The sequence below is a fragment of the Psammomys obesus genome, unplaced genomic scaffold (assembly GCF_907164565.1).
Source record: "Psammomys obesus unplaced genomic scaffold, mPsaObe1.curated_primary_1811, whole genome shotgun sequence".
Classification (NCBI taxonomy): Eukaryota; Metazoa; Chordata; class Mammalia; order Rodentia; family Muridae; genus Psammomys; species Psammomys obesus.
This window is the reverse complement of record NW_026585895.1, coordinates 7,198,835-7,225,948: the sequence shown is the minus strand read 5'-3', so window position 1 is coordinate 7,225,948 and position 27,114 is coordinate 7,198,835. Positions and strand designations below refer to the sequence as shown.

Below are 27,114 nucleotides of genomic sequence, written 5' to 3'. Positions count from 1 at the left end.
AGAGAGAGAGAGAGAGAGAGAGAGAGAGAGAGAGAGAGAGAGAGAGAAACATAACATATTATCAACATGTTTTCCCAGTCCACCTGCATGCCTGATACACCATGCAGAGAACAGAAACTCTAAGTCATCCTTGTTCTTATGACTAAGGATAACAATAAGAACATATTGTTCCCCAAAACAGCTTGGTCATTTCGGTTACCTCTGCTTTCAAAAACTTTCAACAAGTGTTACTTTCCGAAGGGAGGAAAACCCTAAGGATGGCGTGTTCAAAAGCACATTTCATTTACTAACATCCCATGAAAGCAAGCAAAAACTGTTTTCAAAATTTCAAGATGAAATCTTTTCGAGACAGAAGGTATTTTTCAAATTTTTAATGTCTCTTCAGACAGGTTCAGTTTGATGCCTGAACTCACCCTGCTCTGAGCACGTATGCGCACAGCCAAGTATTGGCTGTTTACATAAAATATGAATGTCCAAATGTGGTCCACTGCCTATACAGGGCTTAAGCGGGCATTAGCAGAGAAGCAGGGAGGCGTCATGATGAATTGCAAAGCACGGTCAGGCCAGTAGAGCAGTTTTGACATATGCATTGCAAAGGGAGGGACAGGTACTGTACAGTGCAGAACACAGCTATGCTGATGTCTCAGCCCAGAGGAGGTGCATGCTGGACCATGGCAGCAATTTCAGAACTGTGTGTCCTGAAAAAAACAGCATAGAGAACTTTGGAGAAATGAGAACAGCTCCAAAGTGAAGGTAAGCTTTTCCTCTTGAGGGTCTCACTGGGCCCCTCCCACCCTTCTTCTTCCTCCTTTTTTTTTTTTTTTTTTAATTTTACAAACACGTTAGCACACGAAGTCACCTTTGGCAGAGTACCACAATCCAGGTAGTGGACCATCAATTGACCATTGCCATAGAAGGAGCTGCTAAATGAGAAACCATGTGGTTGGGATAAAACTCATTTCATGCTTTCAAAAGCACACAGTGGCTTCTAGCGAGATAGTGGCCCTGGGACTTGCCGAGACAGATTGGTGAACACAAACGGTTTGCTCCTGATGTGACTGCTTAGCCATGCTTTACGTGTGCTGGCAGTAAGCAGGGTTCCCGAGTCTTCTAAGAAGCACACACTCATCTGTAACTTTAAAGCTGGAAACAGCAGCCTCAAGTACACTGAACGAGAAAAACACACTCACATACATGCTCAAATCCCATGTGTCATGTTAGCCTCCAATCAGTAGGAACAGATTTCTCTGTGCCCCCGGCACAGCCAGTGCATAATAAGCACAGTGATGTCTGGACACAGCACAGCATCCGTACCCCCTTCTCTTTCAGAAACAGCTTCTGGTCACAGGGAGTCAGAGTTGGGCACAGCCTGGGCAGCAGGACCGATGCTCCAGGACGCTGACTTTGACCCTGCCCTCACCCTGTCGGTTTCCCGTGCCCCCGTATGTAAAATACCTCAGACCTTTCAGAGCAGGGTCGTCTGGTCATTTACCCTCCCCAGGCGAGACATCAGGGAAGGTTACATTTGAATGAAAAAATGTGCCACGTCTGAAACATCACATCTACTCCATGCATGCTCCATACAGAAACGCTGCTCCTTTCCCCACTCGTGGTCAGCACACCGTCGCTAGAAACCAATTACTGCAGGCTGTCCACTGCATGACAGGTCATAACTTTTAATTATTAATAATGTCAAGCTTAACAAGGTGTCGTCCCCAGTACGCAAGCCGTTGCTCTCACTTTCTCAGCTACCTTGTAAACATGATTTGTTTCCTCCTGCATATTTTTCATGTCAGAGATTCTGCAGAACATATTTGGTTTATAGCATTTTTTATATACCTGAAACACATAATAACACTGCTAATTGCCTACTTTCGGTAATGATAGCAAATCACATATCACTGACTTGTTCTGAATGTTTAAAATGCAGAGGAAGTCACCTGCTGGTAAGATGTCCTCGGCACACAGCTAGCACAGGGGAAAAAGGAGATGCTTATCACACCCATTTAGAGAGTTACTTCCCAATAAAAATTAAAGGCTGCTCTGTTTGCCCTTCAATTTTCCCCTTCAGAGGTGCCAGCCGATACAATAATCACCACTGATGACTCCACGGGATTCAAAGCGATGGTTGAAAGAATCTGTTACTGGCACCCCAGACCCCGGCATCCAAGTTTGAGAATAAAGACACTCACCTCTGCTGGGAAGTCCACTCCACATCCTGGCAGGGATCTCAGCAGCTTCTCGAGCACCCAAGTTGGATAAACAAAACTTCCAGGATGCGGCCAGTGTGACTGCACGGTGCTACCGGCACTTGGCTCCAGCCTGATTACCCGTGACAGCCCCACGTTACATCAGTGCCGCTCAAAATCTTCCCGTTGCTGGCTTATTGCACTCTCACTGAAAACCCTTTACACGCTGGCGGCATTTCAGGGAAGGGCGAATACACTCTGAGTCATTTGTTAAGAAAGCAGAGCAATTCCAATCTGGATCTCCACGCGTGCTGAAACCAGCAGCGCTGTCAGCGCACGAGTCGGAGGTGGATTGGTGCCGAGAAACAGGCAACCTAAGCCTTCATTATCAATGCATGAAATCAGCCACGGTGATCAAATTCAAGCAAACCACAAAAAGGATGTAATTATGAAAGGCTCCACAGATTTAGCAACGAGCCTTGTGCAATGAAGAATCGCCTTTCCAAACTGTGTGAATGTTAAAAATAGCTCTTGCTTTTCAGCAATAAGCATGCTACAGAGAAGAAATCGGTAGCCTATAGTATGAGGAAGAAGAACTAAGGCTGCAAAGACCAAAATAGCTGCAGGGTTCCTAGGACTTCTTCATTCACAAGTGAAATCACTACAATCCAAGACAATTATGACGAGAAATTCTCCATTTGTTTGACGATGTCTATTAAAAAGCAACTTAAATATCTTTAACTCTTAAGTGTCATCAGTGAAGTAAGATGACAGGAAAACTGTGCAGGGCTGTGGAAAGCACCAGTACAAGATGCTATCAGTTTTACTTTAAGATAAGTTTTTAAAACAGCAAAAGCGTAAATTTATTCTGTGTGAGAAAAAGAATAACCATATGAGAAAGAGTATTTTTTTCAATGCCATAAGAATATAGATTCATTAATCTCATATATTCCACTTTGGGCCAACCCCCAAATTTAAATATTTACCTTCTTTGATTAGTATTCCTCTTTTGTTACTAACAAATAAGATGCAAGTGCTGGCTGATGTGGCATAAAGTAAGCCAGAAAGGAACAATGATTCAATTGCAAAATGCATAGCTTCGACGTGTGCATGCAAAGCGGAAGGCAAAAGAGGACAGAAAACATTCGTCATAAATCACCAAGATAACTCAAAGCAATTCCTAGTGGGCTGCATTCACAGAGGACACACTTAAGGTTCTGTTCCAGTTTTTAAACCAGGTTTTAGGTTCTCCCTGAGTCTGTCAGGGTGGAGCAAATCAGGATGCGTGCGGTAAGGACCATATTTAACTTGAGAATCTGTGAATGAGATCGGCGCTAGCAATGTGACTGCTTCGTGTGATGCTTTTAATAGTGCGTGCAATTAAAACACCTGTGTAAGAATGAGCACTAAATGTAACGCTCATTGGCATAACAGCGTTTGGAGCGAGATCAAGCAAGGCACTCCCACTGGGCGTGCCCACTGGTTCCCTCACTGTCTCTTGATGGAGGGCTGGTTCCTTGCACAGTGCTAGTTGGACGCGTGTCTTGGAGACACTACAGGTACATCTGAGTAGACGCATATATCGCACACATACGAACGCACAGCCCCAAGCACTGTCCTCTTCTGCAATTACCTTTTGCCTTTTAAATTCCACTTATTTTGTAAAGAGCCTAAGACAACAGTCGAATGTATCATGAGGCCACGACACTGACCATCACAGAGTTCCCAGCTGCTCAATATCCTTGTGTTATTTCTTTGTCCTCCTCCCTTCTTACCCGCCTTTGTCTCCCCCAGATACTGACACAAGTCTCATCTTATAAAATGCTGCCTGGAAGGCCGAGCATGAAGACCCTTCTGTCTGTCATTCCTGCGAACAAAGAAGCCTAGCAATAAGGTAAGCGTTTAAAATGATGGAACTGGAGAGACGCCTCAGCGGTTAACAGTACAAGCTACTCTTACAGAGGACCTGGCTTCCACTCCCAGCACCCATGTGGTGACTCACAAGCTCCAAGATGCCCTCTTGTGGCTTCCAAGGGCAATACACACACAAACACACACACACACAGTGTTCATACATACATGAAAATATTCACACATACACATAAGATAAAAATAAAAGAATAAAAAAAACCTTCAGCATGTATGCAGTTCCTTTTCACTAAACAGTTAGTTTGTGGTGCATTCCAGATACCAGTATTTTTGTATCACCTTTTGGAAGGTGACCCTCTGTTTATGCCATAAGTGACAGGCAGAACACACCTGTAAGATCTGGGGCAGTACTGCTAACCAAACACACTAACCTTTCTGTAGCAAAATATGCATATTCACATAAGACTGGGTAAGTAAGCATTACAATCAACCTCACACAGGCCAGAGTCCCATCAGTATGAGCTATGAAACCCCCTGGTCTTTGAAACTTCCTAGGCTGCTGGAGTTGCACAGTAGAGTCAAAGGGTTTCTGCTTGAAAGCTCTGGCTTGGGAAGTGGCACCTAGGAAGTGGCAGGACTTCCATAGACGCAGCAGAATGGAGGGCAGCCTTCCTCCAGCAGGTTAGGCACGGAAGGGAAGGTACTAGGAGGTCTGACGTACAAAGCAGAGCAGGAAAGTGGCAATAATACAGGCTGACAAAACTAGGACATGGGACCTAAGGCAAGAGGAAGCCATGCAGATTACTGAACAACGATTCAAAGCCCACATAACAATATCAACCACACGCTGCTTACTTTGTATAAGATAGAGTAGGGTGTGTGTGTGTGTCTGTGTGTGTGTGTCTGTGTGGTGTGTGTGGTCTGGTGTATATGTGTGTGTATGTGTATGTCTGTCTGTGTGTATGTGTTGTGTGTGTGTGGTGTGGTACATGTGTGTGTGTGTGTGTATGTGTGGTGTGTGTGGTCTGATGTGTGTGTGTGTGTGTGTGTGTGTGTGTGTTGCATGCACGGGAGTGTGCAGGGCACGGGAAGGTCAGAGCAGGACACTGGTGTTCTCTATTCCGTTCCACCTTGTTGGCATGAGACGAGGTCTCACTGATGTGGAACTGTGTGCTCTAAGCCAGGCTGGCCAGCAAATGTCCAGGATTTGTCTGTCCCTACCCAGTGCTGGGTCACAGGCAAGCACAGCCATGTCGAGCCTTTAACCCGGTGCTGGGGATTTGACCTTAGATCCTTCTGCCTGAGGATGGAGCATCCATGCCTGCTCAGGCCAGCCCTTCAGCCCAAGTATTCTGAAGCCACTACATTAAAGTCAAGAAGGAATGGGGAAAGGAGACTCTGTTTTCAGAATGGGCATGAGACGTTGGGTTTTAAGCTTCTCTTGCTCTATTCTTATTGTGCCCATACACAAAATGTCTAGGATACTAAACACCACATGGGATGCTGCTAAAGCTTCTATTTGTGTGTCCTCTGGATAGGACTGACCATGGAGTTCTTCAAAATCACTTGCAAAAAATAGTTCTATCTTCTCCATAAACCTTTCCAATAACTGTGACTGTGATTATATGTTTACTGGGAGGTCCTCCTGAGCAGACCTCCCAAATAATGTACTTTAAAGTTTATTTTATTTTTCTACGTGTATGGGTTTGGTTTGTTTTTGTTTTGTTGCCTGCATATGTATCTATACACCATGTGTGTGCCTTGTACCCATGGGAACCACAGAGGGGGTTGGATCTCCTGGAACTGGAGGTTCCTGGCTGTGAGTCGCCATGTGTGTGCTGGGAATTGAACCTGGGTCCTTTGGAGGAGCAGCCAGTGCTCTTACCACTGAGCCTTCTCTCCAGTGCCCCTGAATAATGTACTTTCAAAACTAAGTCTAGTTCAGACCTTTAGCACAGCAAAGCTTGAACTTGACTTAAGGCTTTGATCCCACATAAGTCCAGCCCCTCCCTTAGATCACTTCCTGGACACCCTTGGGGAATGGGCTTGCTCTGGGGGGAGTCACAAAGGACAGGGGTATGAAGAGAAGTCTTCAGAGTGTGGGGCTCTAGGCTTCATCCCTGGAACATGATCACAGAGTCATTTCATGAGGGAAGAAGAGAACTGCATTGTTTTTCTGGTCCTTTGTGGGATTTTGTTGTTGTTGTTTTACATAAATCCAAATTGCCTCTTTAGCTACCAAAGTGATATATTTATGGTTTGGTAAAGCTATTTTAATTTATAAGAGTAACTGGCTTTCCAGAATGATAGGAAACAGTTACAGAATAAAGTCACAATGTCCTTACGTAAAGGTCACACTCTCCTGACATACACTTCTAAAGCTCATACGGAATAGGTGAACTTCAGGCATCTATCAGCCAACCATCTTTGGACTTACAATGCAGGCTCATAAGCGTGTGACCTCTGGAAATAAAGCGGGTCGAGACAACATGAAGGCTGTTATACTCAGCCCATAAAAAATGCAACACCTATCCCACACAGCTCCTGTGGACGCTCCCTGTGCTGAGAGCTAACAGATTCCACAGTTGGCCTAAGAAGCAGCCCCCCGCCCCAGAAAACTCCAGGCCAAATCCCAGTGCCACCGCCAGCTGTACCACACCACAGGGATTTCTCACTGAGGCAGCCTCCTTCCCAGGATGCCGTAAAGGTATGAAAGTACCACATCGATGTGAAGTCAGGTCAGCCAGGGTGACCACACTCGTCCCATGGCAGAGAGGGAACTCATTAATTTTACATCACCATTGAGCCAGCTACCCAAAGCCTTTCTTCCTAGAGCATTTTAAAAGTGATAACATTTCTTTTCCAAGAAGGTATCAGCGCTTTAAAAATACCTTTGATGATTCAAAACACTCACTACCAAATGCTTGCCCTAATGGCCTAAGACTTGATGTTCACACTGAAAAGTGTTGCTATTTACTTTTCAAAATCTAAAAACTAATACTTGATGCTAGACAGCCCTTATCTTTTGGAAAATAAAATATACATGAAAGTTCACAGCCCAAAGCAATCTTCAAATATAACTCCTTAACTGAAAAAAGGCCAACCACTCTTTTCAATTCTTTAATTTTTTTTTAAAATTTAAAAGCCTGTGAGTATTCCTTCTTTAGAATCCCATACTTACATAATCAGCACCTTTGTTTACCATTTTAACCACCTGTACAGAACTCAAAGTTGTTTTATGATGACGATCTTGAATCTACCTCATTGGTAGTTTTAAATATGTGACGTTATCCAGATTGGCCAAGGCTCTATCCAGGGAGAAGCATTTGGGGGAAGTGGAATGAGGACCTCAGCCTGCCTGCCTCCTGTCTCCAAGTTACTCTCATTAAGAAGAGCCTCAATCCCAGAAGTCTCTTCAGCAGGACTCTCAATTAAATATCCCTGGGAGGAGGCATATGAGCCATCGGTGGCATCCTTGATTGAAAATGAGACAGTCTCCAGTACAAATGAGACAAAGACTCGGGAGAGGATGAAGCGTTCCCTTCGGAGCAGGGGCATCATCTGGGTCCAGATCAGCAAGGGACGATTCCGGAGTTCTCTCATTAGGATCTAGAGAAAATGGTAAGAAACGTTCACAGCTACCCAAAGGTCCAAGCGGTGGATATTCAGGCCAGGACCTTTCCTCCCCAATTCCATTACTTCCTGAAAACTCATAGACTCTGCCCAATAAAAAGACTGTGTGGTCATTATAAGAAAAAGCACTGTGGTAGCCCGGGGGGGGAAGTGCGCTGTATCTAATTTAGCCACCTGCCTCACGCTAAAATGACGTGATGCTTCTTCAATTATTTGAATCAAAAATAGAAACAGGGCCAGAGAGATGGCTACTCAGCAGTTGAGAACATTGGCCACTCTTCCAGAGGACTCCAGCACCCACACGGTGGCTTGCAACTGTCGGTGACTCCAGTTCCGGGGATCTGGTGCCCTCTGCTGGCCTCCACGGGCACTAGGCGCACAGGCGGTGCAAAGACACACATGCAGACAAAACACCTCACGGCTCACGTAACAAAACAACAATAAATGGAAAGAAGAGCAAAACAGTGCGTGTACAGCACATACCTGCAAAAGCTGCACTAGGGAGTTGGAGGCAGGAGGATTGGAAGTTAGAGGCTGTGCTGTGCTGTGTAATGAGACTCTTGTCAAAACACGTGAAAAAGGGAAGGAGAAGGGAAGGAAAAAGCCACTGCTGTCTCACGTGAGTGGTTTCTCCTAGCCGCGTCAACATCAGGCACACACACCTGTGTTGGCCTTTCTTAGCTCTTATGTTCATACCTAGAAATTGTCAGTATTCCTATGGTTTTTCTCCACAAGGGAGGTGATAACAGAGCATTCAAACTGCCATTTTTATTCCTGAAAACTGGAGAATAAGCTCTCCCACTCCTTCCCCAACAACACACAACAGACTATAGGTTTCCTAGTGCATATAAAATGGTTGCCACCTCTGTGCGCACGCCTGTCAGTGCACATCCACACACAACCCATCATTTTGTACGGTTCTTTGTTCCCACAATCATTAACGTAAATTCCACCCACAGATGGGAATAAGGCAATTCCCTCGCTTTCTGTGGACTTTTAGCACCATCGTGTGGCAGATTTTTGTCATTGCACCTTCAAGCTTAAAGGCTTTTCTGACTATCTGGGGGAAATGCACTTGATAAATTGAGCATAAATATAAACGAGATGCATGGGAGAGATCTGCGTTTTCAAGTCCCCACACATATTTTATTGGTCTTAGTCTCCAATACAGTACCTCACCCCAACAAGCTGCTTACTAGCACTATTTAAAATGCAGAATAGGAAAATAAAATAAGGGTTTGGAAGAAAAAGCCATTCAAGAATCCTGGAGGTACCGAGGAGACCCACAGACACAAAGTTTCAAAAATGTTTCAACTGGCAAACCCTCTTCTCCTCTTGTTCTCGGTCCCTCCTCCATCATCTTAAAGCCCCTGCTGCAAAGTACCCCATGGTTTCAGCATTCTTGTCTTATCTTGCCACTCAACGTGTCCAGGTCTTACACTCAAGCTCAATTTAAAATTCCAAAGGTGGGGTTGCCAGTGAGCTACAGTTTCAGTGAAAACACACACACACACACACACACACACTCCTGAAGGACAGATAAAATGCCCCTCTTGGAGAATGTCGGCAGGGTGGCTGTCTTGGGCTGCCCTGTGGCTCAGCAGCTCTGACCCAAATGATTCCAGCAGCCTAGCTTCTGCCCTCGCTGCTTAGGATGCTCCTTTGTCAGTGCCGCCTACAGAAGCAAGGTTTAGCCTCCCCCAAAGCAGAGGCTGTTGGTCAAAATGAGCACGGCTGCTGCTGTCACCAGCTGCCCCGACACACGTGTGACGCCACCGGCGGCCACCCACTCAGGGACAACCTGCCGAGCCCAGCACACATTTCTGACCCAGAGAAGGAGGATCTTGTGAAAACCTTACTTAAGGGGGAAAAAATGTTTTCAAGCCCTCTGCCCATGGCCCCAAACTTCCAAACTCTCCGTTGCAGGCCCATTCTCAGCTTGAGATCCTGAATGTCGCCTCTGCCCCTCTGGGCTGCTGCCCTGGCATGACTAACTTGCTTTTAGCCTTAGCATGTCGACCTGACAGGAGGCTTAGAAATTCCTTTCGAATCTGTTGCAGATGAGAGAAAACAAAAATTAAGCTCTGAGTCAGTAAACAACAGGGGAAGGCAAATGTTAGCTAACAGGCCCGCTGGATTCTGCTTAGTCTCTACTTTGTGGCTAGTCCATGGCAGAAACCGCCAAGAGAGAACAGGGTTTTGGGGAAGACTCCGGCTTGGGGTCTGCTGTCACAGCCAAGGGGGGACCGCTCTCTCCAGCTCTTAGTCCCTCAAATACAGAGCAGGCAGAGCTGCACCGCTGTCACACTGAAGCTCAGCCGCCAACGTGACGCAGAGGCAGGGTCACCTCGGAAGAGGGGACCACGACTGAGGAGCTGCGGAGATCAGACTGGCCATGTCTGTGAGGCATTTTCTTCGTTGCTGATTGACTCAGGCTGGTCCAGCCCAGGTGTCGGGCGCCATGGCCAGGCAGGGCCGCCCGGCTGTGTGAGGAAGGCAGCTGTTGGCCTGGCCGAGCCTGGCAAGCAAGCCAGCAGCGGCTTTCCTCTGGTCTCTGCTTCAGTTCCGGCCTCCACATCGGGCATCCCTTGATGACAGACTATGCCCTGGAAGCCAAGTAAATGCTTTCCTCGTCCGAGTGGCTTTCGGTCAGTATTGTATCTCGCCCCCCTCACGGGCGGTGAGTCAAGGGTGGGTGTCCTATTTCCGTCTCTCCACCTAGCACACCTCCGATCTCATCTGGGTCTGCGTGTCCTGCCGCCACACAGGCCCTTGGCCTGAGCCTTCTGATCTTCACACATTATTTGTGGCAAAGGATTGCCTAGGGCAAGAGAGGAAGCAGCTCCCTAGCAGCAAACTCTTTCCGGTTCTGAGGAGATGTTGAGCCCAGAAAAGGCCCAGAAAAAAAAAAACCGGTTCCCACCAACCCCCCCCCCCCCCCCCCCCCCCCCCCCCCCCCAGCGCCCTGCTTCTCCACGGAAGGTACAGACGTTCCTGAAGGACACCGAGTGAACAAAATGTAAAATGAGTCTTTGTCCCTCTACCTGGCAAGCATCCCGCTGCTGACTCAAAGGACAAGGGCATCCGGCTATCAGAGAGAGAGGCATTACTCAGTGCAGTGCGTGTGTGTGCAGGGGGAGGGGGGAGCTCCGGGCAACGGCCACTGCCCCCTGCCGCAGACACAGGCTGCACACGGGACATCACGCCTGTCTGTGGCTTGGCTTCCATGCTAGACCCCACTCTGGGCAGCAGCAACGACTAAGCACAAACTTGGTGGTACCTGCCCTGCCTGACCTGTGTCAATAAAGGGCAGGTGAGCACACTAGTCAGAAGGCTGCCTTGCTCTGCACACCTCGCCTGTCCAGCTTTCGGCTCAGTTGCCTTATTATGCATTCATCTAAAGTTAAAGGCCCATGTTCTGGGTGCAGATTATGCCCAACAGGCTAAACCCAGGGTTCTTCAGCACCAGCAGACAGCGGCAGCTCCAGCACCGGCTGGGAAGCTCTTACAAGGTCTCTGACTTCCAACTGAAACCACTGAATTAGCAGCTCACAGCTGGCGCCCAGAAGTACACACACTGGCTAGAGCGCTCCAGGGCCGAGGTGATACGATCAGCCATTCACTTGTCTACTGCTTTCAAGTTTAGTAAGTTCAGCAACTCAGAGAAGGAGAGCGGTGACTGGGTAGGGATTGTGAGGAGTCGTTCCAGCTTGGGATACAGAGGATGGCCAGCCTTCGTGTGTTAGGTGGCAGTGTGAAGGGCACCAGGTGCCCTGCCATGACAGTAACAGACCACTTATGTCACCGAGATGTACGAGTGATCTAAGCATCCTTGCCGGCACGTGGCTGTTGGCACTATTGCTCGAACGAACATTCTGGTTGTTAATGTAGTGGGGCCTCACTGCGCCACCCACATTTCCCTGATGGGTAATTGTGCACCTGCTGACTGTTTTTTGTTTCTCTTTTGTGAAATATTTCTTTCCAGTTGCATAGCCTTTGATTCTTTAATATTGAAATTTGAGTGTTCTTTATATATTGTAGACAGCAGTCCTGGCTAGAGATTCCTCACCGTTTATCTTTGTCAACATTGTTTTAGCTATTCTAGATTTGTGCTTTTTCCACATTAATTTTAGAATGCTCTTGTCTATATTTGATCCAAAACACTCGTGAAATTTTAGTTTGACATTTTATAAACATACAGATCAATTCAGGGACCCTTGACATCTTAAATATGTTGAGTTCTAATCCATGGACATAGTACATACCTCCATCTGTTTATGTCTTTGGGTTATTTCTTTAGTATTTTATAATTTTAAGCATACAGACGCTATACATGATTTTAAAAGATATAGCTGTGTATTTCATTTTACTGGAGTAGTGTTAATGGTACTTTTTTTTTTTTACAATTTGGTTTCTATGCTTTCATTTTGGGTATATGTATTTTCTGTGCTGATTCTTACATAACCTTGCATAGATTAGCTCTAACAGCTGCTTTATAGATTCTTTGGGATTTTACACCCATCATTGTGTCATCTATAAAAAGAAACTAATCCTTTTATTTCCTCCCTTCTAATCTATGTGCTCTTTGTTTATGTTCTTGTTTTATTTCAGAGTCCAGTACTCCCAGTACTGTGTGATGAATTAGAGGCGTTACAGTGAAATCTTTATTTTGTTCTGACCCTAAAAGTTAAACCTTCAATCTTAGAGCATCAAGCCATAGGCATTTAATAGATTATCTTTATTAAATTTAGATAATTATCTTTATTAAGTGCAATTGATATTAGAATTTTTTAAATATTTCCAAGAAAATGATGCATTAATTACTATAAGCACATGAGTTTCCTTCCTTTGCTAACATGTTAAATTAACGTGATTGATATTTAATATACAGATCTAGCTTTATTTATATACCTCAAAGTTCCTTGGTCATATTTTTATACATTTCTGAATTAAAACTATTTATATTTTGAGAAAGTTTGATTCTAGGTGCATAAGTGATATTATCTGATAGCTCTCTGTTTTTTAATATTTTTTGTCTGCTTCTTCCTCCTGTATTTTCTGGAAGAGATCAGGTAAGACTAATGTTAATTTCCCTTTAAATGCTCAGCAGAACTGTCTGTGGTCCCCAATCCCACCCCACAAACCCCAGCCCTCTAAGAGTCCCCGGGGGGGGGGGGGAGGAAGCAGCCAGTTCCTAAATGGTTATCAGGTAGGACAGCGTTATGATGCCCCTACTGTTTCCCCTTTAAACAGGAGGTGGCAACAGACCCTGCCCACACATCAGTAGCTAAAGCCACCAGGGCGGTAGACCGCGCTGAGCTGCTTAAACAACCCCAATTCACAGCTTCCTATTTGCCGAGGCTAGATGTCAGGAATAGAGGGGTGTCAGGTGAGCCAGCTGCTTCCAGTGCTCTGAGGAAGGGACAGCCTCAGCCTCAAGTTATAGTTAGCGTTTTTCTCCCGTATCTTGTCACGGTCTCTTCTCCTTGGATGTGCGCTCCTGTATTCGGGTTTCTTTCTTTAAGACAGTAAGCGATTTTGAATTTTGAAGGAATCAATGGCTTAATTTTAACTGAATTGTTACAGTAAGAACTGCACTTCCCAATAATGTCCTGCTTTCAGAGCTAGTACTCTAAAACAGAAGGTTTTTGTAGTTGTTTGTTTTGGGGTTTTTGATTTTTTTTTTCTGTTATTTAACTTCTGAGGGAAACAGATTTCAACTCACCATACTTTCCAAAAGTTAAGCAATAATGAGCAAACATAGGGGCACTGGTTCCTTGCTTGAATTCATGCGTTGCCCTTGAAATTGCCAGCCTCCCTACACTGCCTGAGCAAGAAAGAAACCCCCCCCCCCCAAAAAAAAACCCTGTTCTCTACTTGCCTGGATCCCATTAATTCCAAATGCTTAAGATGAACTCTGCAGATGCCGTGAAGCTCCGCGAACCAGAACTTAGGAGAATGGAGGATACCATTTTATCAGTACTACAACAGTCAGGGAAGACAGAGGCACACACAGTTGAGGAACAGTGCAATTTGCTCCCAGCTGAGGGCAAGCCGGAAGACTCAGCTATCTCACCAAGGACCCTGAGTGGCCAAGGAACGACTTTTGGACAGCCAGCTGTGACTCGTAGAAACAGCTGAGATAGACAGCAGGCAGCAACTAGGAAGAGCACTGCCACTTCGCCAACTCGAAAGGCAGGTCACACCACTCCATCTTCCTCACCACGTGCCCATCTCCAGGGCTGACAGCAGACTGAGGCAGAGCAGAGCGACAGGGACTGTCCCCAGCTCCACTCTAAGCTCCAGGGACCTTGGAGCTAACTCTTCACTTACATCAATAAGATTGATGTTTTATAAATAGGACATATTCTGCCTCATCAAAGAGACCAATGCACCAACCAAGGACCATGCATGGAGAGGACCTAGACCCCCTGCCCAGATGTAGCCCACAGACTCAGTCTCCAAGTGGGGTGGGTCCCTAGTAAGGGGAACAGGGACTGTCTCTGTCATGAACTCAGGGGCTGGCTCTTTGATCACCTTACCCTGGGGGGAGCAGCCTTACCAGGCCACAAAGGAAGATAACACAGCCAGTCCTGATAGGCTAGAGTCATATAGAAGGGGATGAGGACCTCCCTTATCAGTGAACTAGAGGAGGGGTATGGGAGGAGATGAGAGAGGAAGGGTGGGACTGGGAGGAGACCAGGGAATGGGGTACAGCTGGGATACAAAGTGAATAAATTGTAATAATTAATTAATTAATTTATTATTATTATTATTTTAAAGAGTCCTTCTGAACAGAAGGCGAGAAGTTATGGGTGGAGACTGGTGCTGAGAGCGCTGCTGCCCAGCAGGGAACAGCAGTTCGCTAGATCAAACCTGAGGGAGGCGAGCAGGACAAAAGGGACCTGATGTCAGGCTGGGTCCCGACTGAGTGGAGGCTCACAACAGTCAAACCTTTGCCAGTGGCACCCACTAATTTCTGCTGTGCCACCCAGCATCCTAGGACAGAAACTTTCCCCTGTCAGCAGGCTATAAAATTAGATAGTTTTAAGTACTAAGGTGACTGTAGACATTTGGACTGAGAGGAAATTCTCAACCCATAACTCAGCCCATTTGCTTTCTGACTGAGGTATCAATTTTTAGCCTAACACTAACACATTCTTAACATGAAAATGCAAGCGTACACGTGCTTCTGTGAACAATAGTTATCACTACAATAAATGAGTAGAATTGGAAGGACTTTTGCCTTTTGTGTGTGCCTTATATCACTGTGTGATGAGCACTGGTTAGAGGAATTAGTTTAATGAAGTTAAACTTACTTCACTAGGCAAAAACGTGGTTGCATTTCACTCTAAATACAAAAGTTGTTTTGTTTTGTTTTGTCTTGTTTTGCCTGCAGCACTCAAGCATTTCCAGCGTGGAGTCAGTGTGGATCGGGGTAGAGCACACCAAACCAATACGCCAATAACTGGCGTTCCTGTGCTTCCTCATTTCATGCTGAAGCCACGTGATATGAACACCGCCGGACGGGTCTGAGAATTCTTCGGCCTCATTTAGGCGGGAATCATGGCTTCTGGCCAAAGAATGCCCACCCTGAGTGGGAACCTTCTCTAGAGATAAGGTAAAACTGGGTTCTCTCTAGTTCTGCCAGATGAAGGCAGCACTGAGCAGCGCTGTGGAGGAGCAAAGGAGACAAGGTGAAGGAGTGAAGAGACAGTTCAAACACGGGGGCAGAGGGAGGGGTGTGAACTCTCAGGCTTCTGCTTTTCCCTTCCACTTTTTCCTGCATGGGAACTCAGAGGGCATGCTTGACGGCTTGCACGGGGCCTGCTCTGGCTGTCAGCTCCCCCACAGCCCTGCTGGTGCCCTCTAAAGGAGTAAGGGGAGCCTAGAGCACTAGAGTAGCGCTTGCTTACGGAATCGTTACGTCAGAAATGCAGCTGTAGCTTTTCATGCACCACCAAGTATCTCACCCAGTAACAGAGAGTAGACAGGGAAAGCCTGATTAAACACAATGTAAGACAATATGGGAAGAGAGTAAGTCCATGGCCCAATATATTTGCGCGTGCGTGTGTGCCTGTGTGTGTATGTGTGTACGTGTGTATAAATTCTCTGAGAGCAAACAAACATTCTCCCAGATCTCACCTGGAGAGAAATACTATGGTGGTAGCTCTAAGGTGGCCAGTGCCTTGTTCTAAAACCTCCAATCTCTGTAGCAGAACAATTTCCCCCAAAAGGCAGTGGTGCTCCAGGGCCTGTGTCCTACCTGTGCTGCTGTTCGCGCCAGGGCCAGGGCAAGGGCTGGCCAGCAGTGGCCCCGAGGCCTGGGCCGGGGGTGGAGGCTGCCCATCGCTCAGCTGCTTGACCCGCTTCCGATGCGACTTGCCATCGTAGTGGACCTGAGCCTGAGCTGCAGAGTTGAGCTGGATGTTGCACACGTCACAGAAGGAGAAGAGGATCTTCTTCTTCTCTTTCCTGAGCTGGTCCCCAGGCCTGTCGCTCTTTAACCCCTTTTCTTCAAAGCCCCGGAGGAAGGTTGCCATATTCACAGTTCCATCTTCACGAGGGTCGTCAGGGCTGAAGGAGTACTTCATAACTGAAGGAAAAAAATACCACAGCAGTCTATAAATTTATATGCGCTCTCTTAGCTTCCAGTGCAGGTATAATTCATGTTTAATGGTTGGTTTTAGCAGACTTGGTCTTCAACAAATCTAAAGATTTTATGACTCTCTCTACCCCCTTTCCTATTACTTCTTCCTCCCTCCATCCTTTGAACTCCTGCCTACCCATGAGATCTTAGCTAGCAGTGGCCTTCTCCAGGGAGACCATTCTGAACCCAGAAAGAGGACATGGCCTGGCCATGTGCACCCACAGACCTACATGGCTTCTTTCACAGAACCTGTCACATCCTCTGTTCCATGCCTAAGGAATTCTTTATCAGTTTCCTCCATTAAGTATGATCTCCGTGGGGACTGCAGCCTCATCTCCGGGTATGTCTTAGGCCTACAACTATACAGAGTGGACATGTAAATTATCTGTTTATAAAAGGAAGGAATGTTTGGAACCCAAAAGCTGTTTCAAAGAGTATGTGAAGACAGAAATGAACATGCAGAACACACGTGTACACAGACATGCACGCACACACATGTGCATTTGAACACATGCACGCAGACACAGGCCAGAGGTAGGGCTGACAAAGACGAAAGCACACTATGGCAACAACTTACACTGAGTTGTGTTGTAAACGCCCTTTGACAGACCAGCTGGCTGGAATTTACACGTACTTTCTTGTAGATGTAGTGAAACAAACTGCTGGTCAGCTTCCAGGTTAGTCCATAAATCCCAATTTAATCTTTGATAAGCTTGAAGTGTAGAGCATCTGGAATAAAAAAATAAGAAAGGCAAACACTGTAGTGAATCAACATATATGTTAAAGGGGTAAAACAAAATCTGACATAATCTTATTTTTAAATGCTGCTCGTTTCTTTCATTTATCAGAGAACAGGAACATGTAGAATTATACCCATCCTAAGGGATTTTAAAAGAAACTTTTTAGTTCCTTGTGAACCTCAGTTAATGAAAGTGACCTTGCCTTTTTATTTATTTATTTATTTTACTGTTCACTCCTACTTTAAAACAGGTAAGTGTTCGTTTCAGTCGATCCCAGAACTGCTGGCATTTTCAGGCTACCCATGAGACTGTTTCACTGTTTTGTTTCTTGGGTTGATGAGGAGAAGGCCACTCTTGGTGAGGACGGGGCAAAGGGGTGTGCAGGCACGGAGACAAAACACCTGTAGCCCCACGCTTAAGAGACTGAGAAAGGAGACTCTGAAGCTAGCTCAGGGCCAGGAAGGGCCATACAGCAAAACACATATCAGAAAAGCAAGATGAAAAGAAAAGCAAGGGCAAATACCTAGGCAGCAAGCAAATGAAACATGGCATGCTGGAGGAAGAACAGGCTGAAGAGGATGGCCATGAAGGTTAAAAAGTGAATAATCATGGCGGAAGAAGATGGCGGCGGCTAGTGTGCACCTCAGCTGAAGGGCAAAGGACCCGCAACGCCGAAATTGGTGAGTGAAGGGGCTGATCAACCCTGAACAGAGTTATCTAGACTTCCAGGAAGAAAGAGACTAACCTTGATCTGAGTCCATCTAGAATCAGGTCACGGCAGACTCCTCCAGGAGGAGTCACCTCGGGAGGTGATCCCTAGGCACTTCCCTGTAGCCAACTCCCTCTTTGGAGGAGTCAGGCGGCGGCCAGCAGAACCCTCCACAGACCACACTGTCTGCACCCCAGTCCCAGTGAGAGATGCAGCTTCCACCAAAAAACACCAAAATCTGGGGCTGAGAAAAACCAATCCTTTCGGGTACTCCCCCGAGAATGCAGAGCAGAGGGATAGAGAGGCGCATAGCAGCGTCACAGCCCCTGGACCCCAGTGCTGCCGGCTGCTCCTAGCAAACAAACTTCAGCTCGGGATCTGGGACTGCAGTCATTCAACACATCCTGACACTCTCCCGGGTCCAGCGCAATAAAGTCTAGAACCAAGTCCTAGCACCGGCGCCCCTGGGCAGAGAAATCCCCAGCTCAGGATCGGGGACTGAGAATTCCCAACCCCTCTTGGCACTCGCCTGAGAGCGCTGCCATAAGCTTGCCCTAGCAGAAGGTCAGACAGGCAGCCTGCCACAGGCCACAGCACCCCCTCTCCAACATACCCAGCAGCCCATGGCAGAGAAACCCAAGTTCTAGATCTGAGGACACTCAACCCTACCTGGTACTCTCCTGGAACCGCCGAAAAATTTGCTAGGATCTGGTGGCTTCTGGCAGAGAGATCTGGGCCCGGGATCTGGGATTGAGGACACTCAACCCAACTTTTTCCCCGTGCTACCACATAGCCACCATAAACCTTCCATGGTGGAGGGGAAGGTCAGAGAGGCACACAGGGCAGGTGGACACCGAGTCCTGCTGCTACAGTGCCACAGAGCTGACTGTGAGCCTACACCCTCATTTGCCCCAGCAGGATCAAATCGGAGCATAGAGAGCAAGGGGAACCCCTGTGCAATCCAACTGGTCCTGCAAGGGAGTGAGTGTGCCATCTAGGGAGTGTTTGCCCCAGACTCAGGGCCTCTCTACGCAAGCAACCAGACAAGAGATCCTTGCCACCCACATCCCTAGTGTGGGCACCATAGGGATTCTTGGGATAGCGACCCCAACGCTAAAGCCTCTGCCTTGCAGGCCCACCAGTGAAATCCAGGCAAACAATCCCTGGATCCCAGAAATAACTGCATAATAGTGGCCTGCAGGCCACTGCAATAGTCAGGGAATCCGAGCATGCACACTGCGCCCGCTAAAAGCGCACACAAATAGTGCCAGCGTCACATTCCTTACTTAGGCAAAACTGAAACCACACCGCACACTCCCATACCAGTGAACCTCTTTCATCTTCCTGAAAAAACAGTCCAGAAAACAGAAAGAGACAATCTTAGCCTGAACTACAAACTCCAGAAGCAAACAATGAGGGTTATAGATAAGCAGATGGCCAGAGGCAGACGTAAGAACACACCCAACAAAAATCAGGACATTATGGCTTCACCAGCAACCCCACAAAACAATGGACACTTCAATTCACTAGATACACAAGAAAACGACTTTAAAAACTATGTTTTTCTAGCTATTAGAGGCCCATAAAGATGAAATGAACAAAGCCCTCAAAGAAATAGCCACAGAAATCGAGATGAACAAAGAGGAAATAAATAAAACTCTCAGAGAAATAACCATGAAAATTGAGGCAAACAAAGAGGAGATGAACAAATTTCTCAAAGAAATATCTATACAAATGAAGGCAAATAAAGAAGAAATGAACAAAGTTCTCAAGGAAATACAGGCAAATACACCAAACAAGTAGAGGCACAATTAGCAATTTATAGAGAGGAAACAGGCCAAAAAATAGAAGCCATCATGGAAAGACAAGAATTCACATACACATGGATGAAGGAAATGGTGCAAGACATGAAAACAGAATTAGAATCAATAAAGAAAACACAAATAGAGAAAAACCTGGAGCTGGAGAACATAGAGAAAAGATCAGGAACTACAAAGGTAAGCATCACCAGAATACAAGAGATGGAAGAGAGAATCTCAGGTACTGAAGATACACTTGCAGAAATTGACACATCTCTCAAAGAAAAAAATAAAATCAGAAAAGTTTCAAACACAAAACATCCAATAAATCAAGGACACCATGAAAAGACAAAATCTAAGAATAATAGGAGTAGATGAAAAGGAAGACATCAGGCTCCAAGGTCTGGAAAATATTTTCAAGAAAATTAGAGAAGAAAATTTTCACAACTTAAAGAAAGAGATGTCCATAAACATACAAGAGGCCTACAGAACACCAAATAGACTAGACCAGAAAAGAAATTCTTCATGTCACATCATAGTCAAAACACTGAATCTGTAGAACAAAGAAAAAAATTTAAAAGCAGCAAGGCCAAATAACATATGAAGGTAGACCTATCAGAATCACAGCAGATTTCTCAACAGAAACTATGAAAGCCAGAAGGGCCTGGACAGAAATCATGGAGTCCTTAAGGGACCACAGATGCCAACCCAGACTACTATACCCAGCAAAACTTTCAATCATCATAGATGGAGAAGTCAAAATATTCCATGACAAAACAAAATTTAAACAATATCTACACAGTAACCCAGCTCTACAGAAGTTACTAGAAGGGAAACTCCAACCCAAAGAAAACAACTACATCTAAGGAAACAGAGGAAATAGATAACTAAACAACAACAACAAAACCAAAAGAATACAGGCAATGAAATTCAGCAACCCCACCAACCCCACATCAAAAGAAGGTAACAATTGTTGGTCACTAGTATGTATCAACATCAATGGACTCAACTCCCCAATAAAAAGACACAGACTAACAGAATGGTTGCAGAAACAAGATCCAAAATTCTGTTGCATCCAAGAAACACACCTATGTAACAAAGATAAACACTACCTCAGAGTAAAGGACTGGAAAAATGTTTTTCAAGCAAATGGTTCCAGAAAACAAGACAGAGTACCCATCCTAATATCTAATAAAGTAGACTTTCAACCAAAATTAATCAAAAAAGATAAAGAGGGCCACTATATTCTCATCAAAGGAAAAATCCACCAAGAGGACATCTCAATTTTGAACATCTATGCCCCAAATACAAGCGCGCCTACATTCGTAAATAAAACATTATTAAAGCTTAAATCACACATTGATCCTAATACCTTAATAGTGGGAGACTTCAACGCCCCACTCTCACCAAGGGAAAGATCAACTAGACAGAAACCAAATAGGAAAATAAAGGCACTTACAGAGTCCCTAAATCAAATGGACCTAATAGACGTCTACAGATCTTTTCACCCAAACTCAAAAGAGTATACCTTCTTTTCAGCACCACATGGACCTTTCTCCAAAATAGACCATATAGTTGGTCACAAAACAAGCCTCAACAGATACAAGAAGATTGAAATAATCCCTTGTATTCTATCTGACAACCATGGACTAAAGCTGGACCTCAACAACAACGGAAATAACAAAAAGCCGACACGCACATGGAAACTGAACATCTTGCTACTCAATGACAGCTGGGTCAAGGAAGAAATAAATTAAAGACTTCCTAGAATTTGGTGAAAATGAAGGCATAACATATCCAAATTTATGGGACACATTGAAAGCAGTGCTTAGAGGAAAATGCATAGCTCTAAGTGCCTTCAAGAAGAAATTTGTAACATCACATACAAGCAACTTAATGGTCCAACTGAAAACACTAGAAAAAAAAGAAGCGGATACACCCAAGAGGAGCAGACGAATGGAAATAATCAAACTAAGGGCAGAAATCAATCAATTAGAAACAAATAAAACTATTCAAAGAATCAATGAAACAAAAAGCTGGTTCTTTGAAAAAAAATCAACAAGATAGACAAACCCTTACCCAAACTAACTAAAAACCAGAGAGAATCTATCCAAATCAGCGCAATCAGAAATGAAAAGGGTGACCTAACTACAGACATTGAGGATATCCAAACAATCATTAGGTCATACTACAAAAGCCTATATGCCACAAAATTTGAAAATCTAAATGAAATGGACAATTTTCTTGATAGATTCCATCTACTAACATTAAGTCAAGATCAGGTAGAAAGACTGAATAGCCCTATATCCCCCAAGGAAACTGAAGCAGTCATTAACAGTCTCCCCTCCAAAAAAAAAAAAAGCCCTGGGCCAGATGGTTTCAGTGCAGAATTCTACCAGACCTTCAAAGCAGTACTAACACCAATACTCCTCAAACTATTCCACAAAATAGAAACAGAAGGAACATTACCAAACTCATTCTATGAAGCCACAGTCACCTTGATACCTAAACCAACAAAAAAGACCCAAACAAAGACCCAACACAAAAAGAGAACTTCAGACCTATCTCTCTCATGAACATTGATGCAAAAATACTCAATAAAATACTGGCAAACTGAATCCAAGAACACATCAAAGATATCATCCACTATGACCAAATAAGCTTCATCCCAGGCATGCAAGGGTGGTTCAATATATGGAAATCCATCAATGTAATCTACCATATAAACAAACTGAAGGAGAAAAACCACATGATCATCTCCTTAGATGCCGAAAAAGCATTTGACAAAATCCAACCCCCATTCATGTTTAAAGTCTTGGAGAGATCAGGGATTCAAGGAATGTACCTAAACATAGTAAAGGCAAGATACAGCAAGCCTACAGCCAACATCAAACTCAATGGAGAGAAACTCAAACCAATCCCACTGAAATCAGGGACAAGACAAGGCCTCCCACTCTCTCCATATCTCTTCAACATAGTACTTGAAGTTCTAGCTGGAGCAATAAGACAACTAAAAGAGATCAAGGGAATACAAATTGGAACAGAAGAGGTCAAAGTTTCACTATTCGCAGATGATATGATAGTATACATGAGTACCCCAAAAATTCAACCAGAGAACTCCTTCAGCTGATAAACACCTTCAGCAAAGTGGCTGGATATAAAATTAACTCAAAAAAATCAGAAGCCCTCCTGTATAACCAAGACAAAGGGCTGAGAAAGAAATTAGGGAAACAACGCCCTTCCCAATAGTCACTAATAACATAAAGTACCTTGGAGTGACTCTAACCAAGCAAGTGAAAGACCTGTATGAGAAAAACTTCAAGTCTTTGAAGAAAGAAATTGAAGAAGATAACAAAAGATGGAAAGATCTCCCGTGCTCATGGATTGGTAGGATTAACATAGTGAAAATGGCTATTCGGCCAAAAGCAATCTACAGATTCAATGCAATTCCCATCAAAATACCAACAAAATTCTTCATATATCTTGAGAGAAAAATTATCAAGTTCATATGGAGAAACAAAAAACCCAGAGTTTCCAAAACGATCCTGTACAACAACAGATCGTCTGGAGGCATCACCATCCCTGATCACAAGCTGTACTACAGAACAATAGTAAAAAAAACAGCATGGTATTGGCATAGAAATAGAATATTGGATAAAAGGAACCAAATAGAAGACCCAAAATTAAACCCACATACCTATGGACATTTGATTTTTGACAAAGAAGCCAAAACCATTCAGTGTAAAAAGAGACAGCATCTTCAACAAATGGTGCTGGTCCAACTGGATGTCTACATGCAGAAAAATGAAAATAGATCCATATTTATCACCCTGCACAAAACTAAAGTCCAAGTGGATCAAAGATATCAACATAAAACCAGATACACTAAATCGGTTAGAAGAAAAAGTGTGTAAGACATTGGAACTCATTGGCACTGGAGACAACTTCCTGAACAGAACACCAACAGCACAGGCTCTAAGAGCAACAATCGATAAATGGGACCTTATGAAGCTGAAAAGCTTCTGTAAAGCAAAGGACAAAGTCATCAAAACAAAATGACAGCCTACAGACTGGGAAAGGATCTTCACCAACCCTACATCTGACAGAGGGCTGATATCCAGAATATATAAAGAACTAAAGAAGTTAAAAAGCAGCAAATCGAGCAATCCGATTAAAAAAATTGGGTACAGAGCTAAATAGAGAATTCTCAGTAGAGGAATACAGAATGGCAGAGAAACACTTAAAGAAATGCTCAAAGTCCTTAGCCATCAGAGAGATGCAAATCAAAACAACCCTGAGATTTCATCTGACATTCACCAGAATTGCTAAGATGAAAAACTCAAATGACAACACATGCTGGAGAGGTTGTGGAGAAAGGGGAACCCTCCTCCATTGCTGGTGGGAATGCAAACTTGTACAACCACTTTGGAAATCAATCTGGCGCTTTCTCAGACAACTAGGAATAGTGCTTCCTCAAGATCCAGCCTATACCACTCCTATATATCCAAAAGAGGTTCAAGTACACAACAAGGACATTTGCTCAACCATGTTTGTAGCAGCTTTATTCATAATAGCCAGAACCTGGAAACAACCCAGATGTCCCTCAGTTGAGGAATGGATACAAAAATTGTGGTACTTTTACACAATGGAATACTACTCAGCAATTAAAAACGAGGAAATCATGAAATTTGCAGGCAAATGGTGGGACCTAGAAATGATCATCCTGAGTGAGGTATCCCAAAAGCAGAAAGACACACATGGTATATACTTACTTATATAGTCCTATAAGATAGGATAAATATACTGAAATCTATCCACCTAAAGAAGATAAACAAGAAGGAGGACCCAGGGTATGATGATCATTCCTCACTTAGAAAGACAAATGGGATGGACATTGGACGTAGGAGAAAACAAGTAACAGGACAGGAGCCTACCACAGAGGGCCTCTGAAAGACTCTACCTAGCAGTATATCAAAACAGATATTAAGACTCATAACCAAACCTCCAGCAGAATGCAGGGAACCAAAAAAAGGGGGGGAGGGGTTAATACGACCTGGAGAGGACAGGAGTTCCACAAGGACCAAATATATCTGGGCACAGGGGTCTTTTATGAGACTGTTTCTCCAAACAAGGACCATGTATGGATGCAACCTAGAGCCCCTGCTCAGATGTAGCCCTTGGTAGCTCAGTATCCAAGTGGGTACCCTAATAAGGGGAACAGGGACTGTTTCTGACATGAACTCGATGGCAGGCTCTTTGACCTCCCCCCCCCCCAACCCCGGGAGGAGCAGCCTTGCTAGGCCACAGAGGAGGACTTTGCAGCCAGTCCTGAAGACTGGAAAGGGAGGAAGTTCTCCCTTATCAGTGGACTTGGAAAGGGGCAGGGAGGAGATGAGATTGGGAGGGAGTGGGATACAGCAGAGATACAAAGTTAACAAACTATAACTAATATTAAAAAAATAAAAATTAAAAAAAAATGATTAAGATTCCAAGTGTTCAAATGTAAATGATGATATACAAAAACAGACAGGTAATGTATATACAGTTGGAATTCAAGCATTTGCAAGGAAATCCCAAAAATAAAAATGCTATGGAATTGAAAAAAAATGAATAATCATGACTCATAATAACTTGGGATAGATCTTTGTCTACGGGATAAACTCGGGGGATTAAAACATTTTATTGGCTTTGGGTGATTATTTTATCCAAGTTGGGGTTGGGCTTTCTGGAAAGGAAGGAGAAATGAAACACAAGTTCATAAGTGGTTGTTCACAGGGTAAATAATAAAAATTCAGAAAGGGTGTGATCACAAAGACATATGTTGATTCAACAGGCAACACACCAAATATATGTCTTATTTGTACACACATATCAGCTGTGACGACAGTTCACATCTTGCTTATGTGACACACAAAACATTCTCGGCCCATATTCTATTTTACCTGAAACTACCTTTTAAGGGACTCTATTAGACTTTACCTATTTCTTTCGGCTTGATCAGTTTTTTTTTTTTTCCTTTAAACCTACACAAACAGGCTGGTGAGATGACTCAGCAAGTAAAGGCCCTTGGTGCCAAGCCGGACAAGCTAGGTCAATTCCCAGGACCTACGTGTTGGAAGGAGAGGACTGCTTCCCACCTCCACAGTTGAAATGTGTCATGCCTTGGGGGAAAAAATCCACAAAAATTATGCATAAATAACAAGTAAGCGATTCTCATATCTAAGTTTGAAAGAAGGCATTAAGATGTGATTTGAATTCCACACTTACATTTTTGTTTTTTACTTCAAATCCAAAACCTCAACATAGTTTAGAGTGTCGGTGCCGTATGAAAGTCATGTCCGAACATTACTATACCCTCTCTCCAAATAGCCAAATGAAAGAACTGCTGAGCGAGCTGAACTGATAAACTAACAGTTCTTAAGTGAGCTAATTAATGTTAGACCCTGCTGAGAGCAACATCCGCAGCAGAGTGAGGAAAACTGGGACCTGTGAACCTCACTGACCTCACTGCATCAAAAACTCAAGTGACAGCATGTGCTGCTGAGGATGTGGAAAAGGGGGGACACTCCTGGACCCTGCAAGCTACATTTTAACCAAGTAACTCAGAGCCTTGAGTTACCCAAGGGCTGCTGATGCTTTCGTCTGAGTCGGTCTCTGAAGGCCTCTGGCTTTTCCCGAGTTATAAATGGGCACAGAATTTCATTGGCCAAAGCTATGTTCACCAACTCCTTGTTATCACTCCAAGATCTGATTTTACTCACCACACTTCCTTGGCTTCTTGGGGGTGGGGGAAGCTGGTTCTAACTAACAGTCACTTGTAACCCAAGTATATTTAGTTACAGAGCTCTTGGGGAAAGGACCTAGAGGTGGCAAATATCAGAGTCTCCACATAAAATGCCCAGGCTTACGCCATGTGTGGAGTGATGGCATTTATAATGTCAACTTTCTGGCTAAGGGTAAGGTTAGCTGTGAGTCTGAGTAGAAGAAGAGAGAAAAATCTCAGTTGCTATTTTAAATTTGTTTCAGCAGACTATCTCAGATGACATGTTTTGTATGCACGGGGCAGAAAACCCTTCAGGGCTGCTGAATTTCTGAAAGCAGTAGGCAGCCTGCTGCTTTAGGTGGGCCAGAAGGCGTCTCTGGGGGCAGGACAAGGAGAGGCAAGTAGATAACGTGTTCAATGCTCTGTTTGTGTTGTTTGGTGAGACAGCCCATACTTCAGCATGTGAGAGAAGGGCACATTGTTAGGCAGGGTAAGGTATGGGAGGGACGCTCTGTGAGTGGACGCCTTTGAGAAAATGAGCTGAAGGGCCCACGCTGGATGAACAATCCGTATCAGAATGCGTGATTTTTAAATGATCCAGAGGTGACTGATGGGTAACTTTTTCTAAGGCAAGCACTTATCTCTAGGACCAGCCCCCCCGTGTGCGTGGCCGTCCAGTGGCCTTTACAGTGACTTGAACGGGGCTGGAGGCTGCTCCAGAAGTAAATGCTGCATTCTGTGACACAGATGGCCTAGTCCTGT

General features: G+C 44.6%; 1 protein-coding gene across 4 annotated transcripts in view; it reads right to left on the bottom strand.

Moving 5' to 3' along the window:
- Positions 1–17,001, bottom strand: part of Znf385b (zinc finger protein 385B) — a 286,071-nt gene extending 269,070 nt beyond the window's left edge. For 3 of the 4 annotated variants that reach the window (XM_055600670.1, XM_055600671.1, XM_055600672.1), the window contains exons 1-2: positions 16,919–17,001; positions 15,958–16,287 (exon numbers count right to left, since the gene is read on the bottom strand). In XM_055600670.1, the coding sequence (XP_055456645.1) occupies positions 15,958–16,285 (328 nt within the window). In that variant the 5' untranslated portion in view covers positions 16,286–16,287; positions 16,919–17,001. Of the gene's footprint in view, positions 1–2,192; positions 2,470–15,957; positions 16,288–16,918 lie in introns of those variants that run through there. The other variant, XM_055600673.1, reaches the window with a different exon arrangement.
- Between the last annotated feature and the right edge of the window lie 10,113 nt (positions 17,002–27,114).